Here is a 10,080-nt window from a genome sequence, read left to right as displayed (position 1 = left end):
TCTCCGCTTACGCGTTAATAGCGCGAATTATATCGCTCGTTAATTGTCCCAAATTGGTCAAAATGGCAATCTTTAAACCCTCATAACTTTACGAAAAATGATCACAGGTGAAATATGTTTTCAAATTTAAGCTCAAGACAACACTACCTTTTGAATGATATTAAAAAAAATTCGTCAAAAATGGCTAGTTAAAAAGTCGAAACTTGTCTGAAGAAAAAAAAACCCACCCTGAGCACAAACATTCCGTTATTTTCGTATCGAAAGTCGGAACAACAATAATGACGTATTTTCGGGATATAACTTTGGTCGCAATTTTCGCAAAACAAATTGCATCATACTAATGTTGGATCATATTAAATGTTTAAGCAACTTTTGTCCTCTTCACTTTTCCTCTTCACTTTTGGTCATTAAAATTGAAGCCGTGTTCTTACTTTGGGATTGAAAAATGCTAGTTTTTAATATAAAATTACTTTCTGTACAAAAATATAGACTTTAAGGCACAATCTAATAGCTTTTAGTTCAAGTTGAGATTATCAAAATGTTGTCAATGTCCAAAAAAGCCCATATTAAGGTAGTTGACGCAGAGATCGATTTGAATCATGGTTGTCGCTTGATTGAGACATGTCAAATACTTCAAATAAGCCTGGTCGCTTTCAAATGGGTCATCACCAACACGCAAAAGTGCTCTGAATGGAAACTTTTGCCGCATTTCAGAGGATGAACAAGTTTCCTGATCAACTTCAAACATCTGAAAATTGTCAATTTCCGTGTGAAATAGTTTCGACTCCACTCTTCCGACTTTTTCTATGTTTGGAAACTGTTCACGTGACAGAATCCACATTTGTTCGTTTTTCACTAACGGTTCAATTTGATCACAGTATGAAACAACAAGAAATGACTCATCGACATAGAGAATCAAGAAGTTCGGGTGGGGGTACATCGATTCCTCATCATCGTAGTCTTCAGAGTCGGGGTCTTGTGGGTCTCCGGAGTTCGGAATCAGAGGCTCCACAAGGTCGGCAAGGTTCAGCTGGAATGCGCCTGAGCTCCACTCTGAGTTGGGGTAGACTTGTTTGGCCCTGACAGACTTGGATTGAAAGTTTTCCCCGTCGTAGAAGGCAGACAGGATTTCAAACTCAATTCCTGTTAATGAGAAAGTCTGAAACTTGTGATCACATAGGATGATGGAGAAATTTAGTAATTTACATGATAAACTTACAACAATTTTCAATATTATATTAATTGATTTTCCGTTGTATGAAATAAAAAAATTCAACTTTTTCTAACTTCGTATAAAAATAACTGAATAAGTTCAATATTTCTGATGTTTTTTTATTTCTGTAAAAAAGAAGTTTTTTGGCCGCATAAATTCAAACGAACACACTTGAAGTCCGAAAACAGAGCAAAAAATTTGTTACAACAAAAAGTTGGCACAATTTTTTTTGAGGGGTCTTGTAAGATTTTCGTGTCACACCATTTTTTTTCACTCGCAGACTTTTCTGTGCTCTATTCAAAGTAGGTTTTATAATCAAAGCAGACTGATACTTTGTCTTTTTTCAAATGTATTGCGGCCAATTGAAAAAACTAAATTGGCATTAGGGGAGGGGACTGGGTGATTTGAGATGTTTTTTTTTATAAAATCATTCCACAGACAGTTAAATTTTTTTAAAATTAATTTTTTTATTTTAACGAATAATTTTGTTCAAAACTTCAAAATTAAAATTTTTAAAACCTGTTTCAGATGCCATGGGTCTGAAACTTGTCTTCAAGCACGTCTGAGTATGGTCATCGTCATCCCGTCCCGCCCTCTCAGAAGTCTTGATTGCAAACCAATCACCCGCCAAATCTCTTCTCACAATTTCAACCGGGGAAAACTGCGGACAAGTTCCGAATTGCCGGATAGCATTTAACCCTTGAAGGGTTGCTATACTCAAAATCAAGGCAGCGATTGTTCCACAAACGGAAGTCATTTAAACAACTATTTTATTGAATTTTAGTCAAACTGATTTCTGATTTCAAGCAACTGATTTCTAATTTTCAAGTGGGTACTACTGAAAGTTAGATGATTATAATGCCTTGACATTAGAATTGCAAATATGGATCTTTCCTGATGATTTGTTAATTCGATAAATAAAAATACTACTTTGACTTCAAATCATAAGCATTTAGTTTGCTTTTGAGTTTCTGGTTTTCCTTTTAAGAGCGAACGGTTAAAACCAATGACACGAGAATATCAAATTACTAAATGAACACACCGGTTTGGTACAAAATTTGAAATTTACTTTGAGTTAACCCTGACACTATAATTAGGGCGAAACATACAAGATCGCGAGAGGGATTGTGCTTAACAATTAAAGAAATTGCGATAGTTTTTAAACCACTTTTAATAGTCTTTTTTGTCAATACTTGTTGCACTCTGATAAACTCTGATGACATAATTTATTAACTGTATGCCCGCCAGTTTATGTCTTGACCTTACTTTTAGAATTCAAAAAACATTGAACTATAGTCAAACTGATTGAACAGAGTTTTACTTCTAGGGGAAGTAGCATGCGAGGTAAACGGAAGGGAGGGGTTGTTTGTCAAATGATTTGGTTGCCAAATGTTTTTAAGGTACCTCCCTTTGTAATTAATTCGATACACCCTTTGCAGATATCAAGCTTGAAAACTTTCTAAAGGCGCCTCTAATGCCAATATTTAATGATTATGTACTACAGATGTAAGATAATATACATACAGTAGCGGATTTGGGGGGGAGGGGGGAGCGTTTGCCTTTCTTCAGGGATTTGACCCCCTGCCGACCCAAAGGGTCCCCCTTTGTACTATTCTGAGATACCCATTTTTGCGATTTTTTGGTCGAAATTTTCCAAAAAGTGCCTGAAAACAACTTTTTTGGCCTGTTTTCAAAAATCAGAAATTTTGGTCAATTTTGGGTCTGTATAGTGTTTGGGGAGAGCTCAAAAATCAATTTAGTCGACCTAAAAACATCGACAAAAATTTCAAAACTTTTTTGAAAATCCGACGAACCCCCCCCCCCCCCCCCCCCCCTCGAGAAATTCCTAGATCAGCGCCTGTATACATGTCAAAAAAACGTAAACTTTTAGCCAAAACGTTTCAAAAACTAGTTGAACAGTTTTCATTTTGCAGCTGTTTTGTTTATTTCGCCAAATGTTCTATCCCAGTGACGCGGCTTAGAATTTGGGCAGAAACCAATCCATGCGGTAGAAATTTTCAAATCAATTTTATTTTGCCGCACAAAACAAGGTCTCCACTGCACATAATATAGTTAGGATTTCCTCTTTATTAAGTGCCGATCATCCATCACAAGTTCAGTCATTTGAACTTTTCTGCTCTTACAAAATCTGGCCGAATTTCTCCCATTCTGCCATATCCAATTTATAAACCTTGGGACAACTTTTATGACAGTCAGGAGAAGCTCGTAGACTTAAGTGAGTTTGAAGGTACGCTCGTTCCAAAACTGAAGTTGGATTCGACAATTGCAAAACCTTCATATTAACTTCTATCATCCCAAAGATAGGATAATAATTTGATTGAAGATTGAACAACCAGCAGTGATTATTTTACACGGAGCTGTTTGCAATTAAATAAAAATTACTTGATGAGTTTAAGGGCGGCTTTAGAGGGCATTTCCAGCTCCTGGCTACTCAAAAAGCCCCCCATTGGTACTAATTTACGACGGTGTCAGGAAAATCAGACGACTACCATTGTTAAGACCACAACCACTTTTGGTGGGACTTTTAGACGACACTAATTGTATTTCTCAGAATACGCAAAAAATTACAAAAAATTAAACATAAATATTTCGAAACTGTGATTTTCTTCCTAAAAGTTCAAAAGCAACAAGGTCAACGAAATTTCTCAAAAATTACCGTAAAAATGACTGCGTACGCCACTGACTGATGACAGTTTGCTAAAAAAACACCTGTTTGAAGTCAGTGTTTTGTAACCTTGCAGAGGTTTTGAAGTTGCAGAGGTTTTGAAGTTGCAGAGGTTTTAAAGATGCCCCAGGTTCAGATTCAGATCTGGACCTGGTGCATCAATAGTGAGGAAGGAGTGCGTTTAAATTAACTTTTATTTTCAAATAGCTCTGACAAACTTTTTAAACCTGTTTTCACTAAAATTGCCCGCTAAGCTTAGTCACGAAACTGAAATTAAACTTTAATTTAAATTGATAAAATTTCAATTACCTTAATTTCTTTTAAAACTGAAACAACCTAAGCTTTTCACTTGAATAACTCCAAATGAAGCTAAATTTCACTTGCGCATAATTAATATATCTATATTACCCTAATATCTATAATACCCTCTTTGAAAAAGCTTTGGCTTAGCGGGCAATTTTAGAAAAAACAGGTTTAAAAAAGTTTGTTGGAGCTATTTGAAATTAACAGTTAATATAAACGCACTCCTTCCTGATTATTGAAGCCCCGTGTCCAGATCTGAATCTGCAATGTTACAAAACACTGACTTCAAACATGTGTTTTTTAGCAAACTGTCATCAGTCAATAACGTACGCAGTTATTTTTAAGGTTATTTTCTGAAAAACTTCGTCGACCTTGTTGGTTTTGAACTTTTAGGAATAAAATTAAGTTTTTCGAAAGATTTGTATTTAATTTTTGCGTGCTCCATAAAATCCTAAAATTTGGTCTACCCACTCTAAAATTTGGTGTATGGTGGCGCAAAACGCGCCCTTGGAAAAACTTGAAAGGCGGTTCAAACAGAAAAATGGTGGTTGTAAACATACCAAAACAATTGTACAATCTAACTCCACATTATTTAATAAGGGAGAATATTCAGATTCGGTTATGGCTTATATTGGCTCATAATTAACAGCTTTCAGCAAGAAAAAGATTATTAACAGCGTTAATTTAGGCAAATCCTTTAACAGAAATTCCCTCTCTTATCGTGAATTTGTAGTCCAATTTATTGAATTCAATTATTCGGTTGCTTTTTATAAAATAGTTATTTTTAAAACTTTTAAATTGCTAAGAAGAGGTTCTACGAGAGGGCATTTAGTGGGCGTTCTAAGGGTTGATCCATAGTATGCCAGAAGTTCCCTGCAGAAAAAATTGGCATCCAGAATTGAAAAAGCAAAACCGCCACTACCAACCCTTTCCGCCAGCTCTCACCTTGGCTCGCTACTTGTTTTAATTATGCTGTATAAGATGGTTAGCTTGATGTTCGTGCGTGTTGTTCCGACTTTCGAAGAAAGAAGAAATATATATGCCCGTGTGGTTTTTTTATTCAGATCGATTTTAGAAAAGTTGACTGCTTTGATCTGGAAATCTTGGGATTGCCAAGCGAGTATGCTTTCAATAGGCTAACGTGCAGCTTTGCTGGCTAGAATAATACCTTGATGGTTTGTTTCAAAACGCGAATTTTTAAAAACGCAATTTAGCGGGCAGTCGGAATATTCAGGGCTTTGCCCTGATACGAGCATTCTTGTTGAATTTTAGTACACACATGGGCGAATTTGAAAAAACCATAATTCCTTTTTCCGAAATTGGCAACCCGATTTGAGTGATGTTATTTACTCATCACTCGCCCTCTCGGCACGCTATTGAGCATAGGTAAAAATAAAAACCTTAATTCAACCTGACGTTTTCTGAGAAAAAAAAGAACGTTTGCGATAAAAAACAAAAAAATCTAGAAAGCATAGGGATGAAGTAAGCCAGGGACTTTAGGGAGAAAACAACAGAAAAATTAGTTTTTATTTGTTATTGAAATTTACAACGCGTCGAAAAAAAACGATATGTTTTAACCATAATTCAAATCGTAGGCCTTGAATGGCATATCCGTTTCTTATCAATTTTTTGTAAAATTTTTATACTTGATTAATTTACACAGATGAAGCAATTAAGAAGGTAGTCAATGTTTTAGATTTATCTCTAGCTTAACAAAATAATAATCTAATGGCCTGAAAACGCTGGAGCATTAAATAAGTTTTTATTGCTTTGTGCATCAAAATGACACAAAATCGTTGAAAAACACAAAATTTCAAATTGCATGATTTTGCTTCTACAAGAAAAATTAACTATTTTTAATTCATGAATCTATTTTGAACAATTTTTTCCCAACTAAACTGAGAAATTTGTCTTTTCAGAAACAATTTTTTCATTCAGAAACGGAGAAATTCAAATCAATCTTGTAGAATTTCAAAATTTTTAGAAATCTCAGTTTTTGATCTTTCTCACTATTTTCTCGTTAAAGAAAATCAGCTCTCAAATAAATTAACGGTTAGCCTTATGCTAACATGGTATTTATTAACTTTTATTCAGCGTTTGTTCTTTTTGTTTAGTAATAACACAAAATATATCGCCAATAGTACTTAATCTCTTGAATCAAATTCTTTGGAAATTATGACCCGGGCACTAATGTCGTAAACCGAAATGATCAAGTTTTCTATCGGTCAGTTCGCTCCAATGAAAACTAGATTTAATTTTTAACAGGCCATTTTAGGCGAATTCGCTTAAGCGAAAAGTTGAAGATTAAACGCACTGGTTATATTTAGAAAAAACGATGGTTGGAGTAAGCTCATGAACGGTGAAAAATCATTACGCGTTTAACAGAAAAGTGCTTTATACACAAACTAATTAATTCGAGTTGATTTTTTTTACAGCAAACTGTTATCAGTCAGTGACATGATGACAAAAATCAAAGTTTTGGATGATTTTTTGCATAATTTTTGTGCGTGCTCCACTATAAAGTGGTGCATCGGAAAAACTTCAAGGGTTGTTCGAACACAAATGGTTGTTGTAGACATTACCAAACCAAATATGCACTCTACCTTCAGATCCTTTTAGGTTGTAAAAAACTAAGCTTTGTGAGGAATAAAAGTCAAGCATGGCTTATATCAATTCATGAAAAAAAAACAGTTTTTAGCATGGAAAAAAAATATTTAAAAAAATTAATTTATGCGAATCGCTTTATACAATTGTTATCTCATACCGCGAAGCTGTAGTACAAATTAGTTCATGCGTTTATTCGTGATGTATATTTCATAAAGAAGTATTTATCAAACTATTATATGGCTTAGAGGTTATTTTACGAGAGGGCATTTAGGGAAAGGGTATCGATTGTACGGTTGATACAAAAATTAAGCAACCAGAATTGATTATATTTTTTATTATTAAGTTTATAGTTTATAGACAATTTTCAAAAATGAGGCCACATACTTCAACAACTGAACTTAAATACTTATATAACTTTAAAGCCTGAAAATTTTCTTTTTTTTTCGTTATACTTCTGTGTAGAGTACTATACTTTCTCCGATATACAAGGTAAATATCTAAATTGTGTTTATCTGCAATATTATTGCCAACAACCCATGTTCTGTCAATTTAATATTGAGGTAAACATTGTTTATAACAAAACAATTTTGCTTATTGCACTTTGTAATCTTTTGGTTATTCCGTGCAAGCACAGTCGCAATGTTTTCTGCAGAAAAAAATCTAGTGTTTTGTTTTAACTAGAATTATTTTTGAATGTTCTTAAATTTTTTACTGCCATTTGTAGTCCGGTATCTAATCTCGAGAATCCATTTGTTCTGAAAATCTGACCAAGGAATTAATATCGTAAATCCAATTAATATCCAATTGATTCCGTCAGTCAATTTACTCGGGTTAAGTCGTGATTAAAATTAAATCAAGCGATGTTAAAAATTCGTTAGGCAAAACATTGAATATTGACCGTGCTGGTTACATGAAAAAGAAACGAAGAAATTAAGACGATACATGTTGAAACTTTTTTCTCCACGAAAAAGTGCTATTAGTTTGAAATTTTATCTCAATTTTTCTGATCAGTGCTTCAGAAAATTTTAATAATATAAAATTTGATTAGAAGTGGACTTAACTGAAAAAACCAGGAACGGGTTAAACTCAGCTTTTAATGAAAATGAGCTGCAAAATAAACGTAGAAGTCTTTTAAATCTTTTTTCTATCGATTTCTGGCGTTTTTTTAAAGAAAGTTCTAAAAGATTTTAAAAACTCATTCCTTGTTTTCAAATGCATATACATGTAAAAATTCACGGTCCCGCAAATGTTATCTTAGAAGGAGTTTGGTCACAGACACGCAAACGACGATTTTCAAAAAAGATACCACATTTTTCAGTCCCTGATATAAAAAAAAATTCGTGATACTTCTCTGTGAGCTACTATACTTTATCCGACAAACGTGGTGAATTTCTGAATGCTATATTTCTTTGAGAATAAAAAAATAAACTCTGTCTTCTTGTTCTCTAATTTTGTGATTAGATTTTATGAGGCTATTATGTTTTGTGGTTAACGTTTAATTCTTGACTATTTGAAAAGTAGTCGAAAAATTACATCAAGGGAAAATGTGATACGTTTTAAATCGTGGAAAAAAATCTGTCAGGCGAATGCTATAAAAAACACTATTCCAGCTGTTTTGTTTCGATTTTTTACATGCAATTGTATGGAATTGTATGATAAGTTTTGGCTCCATAAATGAAAATTATATAAATGTTTTTGTATGAGTTTTTGTATGACAACAATCTTTGCAAGACGAAAGCAAAAAAAAAATCAAACAGCTTATAAGTCAAATGCAGCAACCTTGATCAATCATGATTTTTGTTTTTTTTTGGGTAATTCTTTTGACATTTTTTTTGGAGATGGCGCAAAAAGTCAATATAACTCAAAAAATAAACATTTTTTTTTCATTTGACTAATTTTTTTCTTTATAAATTTTTCAAATTTGATTTTTTTAATGTTCTCATTTTTACTTATTTTTGAAAAGATTGTTGTTTGCGTGTCTTTTTTTAAAAAACGTTTTCTGATCACTGAGTTTCTTAAGATAGTGTCAGTTCGATTTTTAACTTATCTTTCTTCAATAAATACTGCATCGAATATATCATAAAAATTTTTCAATTAATTTTTCTGCTACAGAAATGAATGTTCTAATTTGAACTGAAAAAAAAAACAGTTATTAGTCAATATCCAAACCCGGTTGTTTTTTTTCAAAGATTAAATTAAATTGTTTTCGAATCATAAAAAGTGAAAGCATTTTTTTCGCGCTCAAAACCCTTCAAAAGTTTTCAATTTTTTCCCTAAATGCAAATTTTCAAATGTACGTTGAAAATATGTTACTATGCTGTTGTGTACAATCGAACTATTCCAATTTTCCAAAAATTACAATTGATTCGTAGGTTAAAAAGCGTCGGGTAATTAATCCGACTTTAAAATGACAGAATGAAAAAAAATCTTGTAAATATTCCGATTTTAAGTGAGAGAACGGTTGTACTAGCTGTGATTTTTTCTTGAGACAAATTTTTAACCAGTCTTCTTTGACTGGATTTTTAAAATTCATATCAGAGCTATTGATTCCGTAGGCCTAAAATGAGCAATAGTTTTTTATAATGTTATGCGGATTTTAAAATTGCTAATTTGAAAAACTTGGGACAATTAACGCACTATCATTCTATGCAAAAGCAACCAGCAATTCTGGCTAAAATTATATGCAGAGTTGAAACAACCAATTTATATTTAATAGTTAATAGAGTAGGCGCGAAGTTGATGAATTTGTAATTGGCGTGTACACATTTGGTATTGAAAAAATTACTATCAAAACAAAAAATAATTTTAGTGACAACAATTGCAAGTAAAAAAAAAATTAGTGATTTTTCTAATAATAGCAGGCTGAAGTCAGTTCAGAATTAGAAATAATGGATTCGCTCAAAATGATTAAGCCTGAACTTTTGGAGAATTTTTCATAATTTTTTCATCGCAAAAAGTTCGAAATATGTCATTTTAACTGTTATAGATTTCACAGGCGCCTTAAAACAATTCTCATGTTTTCATTTACATGATCTGACATTATAGAACTCTTAGCAATTAAAAACAGTCAGAGCAGAAGATATTTTTAAAATAATTTTGCAACGATTTCATTTAAAAGTATGTTTTCGATTGATGGAAATTTTTTAATCCAAGTTTTATGTCAATAGTATTATGGAAGTTCATTACTTCTAAAGTATGAGAAAGCGCATACTTCAAGGACAACTTCAGGAGGAATTGCAATCAGAACAAAAATTTTCCGTGGATAAATGAA

General features: G+C 32.8%; 1 protein-coding gene across 1 annotated transcript; it reads right to left on the bottom strand.

The window, feature by feature from the left end:
- Positions 1–482: 482 nt before the first annotated feature.
- LOC134851710 (uncharacterized) lies at positions 483–2,058 on the bottom strand. The gene is made up of 2 exons (XM_063867923.1): positions 1,733–2,058; positions 483–1,143 (listed from the first exon to the last, which is right to left on the bottom strand). The coding sequence occupies exons 1-2, from the start codon at positions 1,968–1,970 to the stop codon at positions 545–547; spliced, it is 837 nt and encodes a 278-aa protein (XP_063723993.1). The 5' UTR covers positions 1,971–2,058; the 3' UTR covers positions 483–544.
- Between the last annotated feature and the right edge of the window lie 8,022 nt (positions 2,059–10,080).

This window comes from Symsagittifera roscoffensis, chromosome 7 (genome assembly GCF_963678635.1).
Source record: "Symsagittifera roscoffensis chromosome 7, txSymRosc1.1, whole genome shotgun sequence".
Taxonomy (NCBI): domain Eukaryota; kingdom Metazoa; phylum Xenacoelomorpha; order Acoela; family Convolutidae; genus Symsagittifera; species Symsagittifera roscoffensis.
Note: the sequence above shows the minus strand (reverse complement) of the source record. Positions and strands in the feature narration are given on the sequence as shown.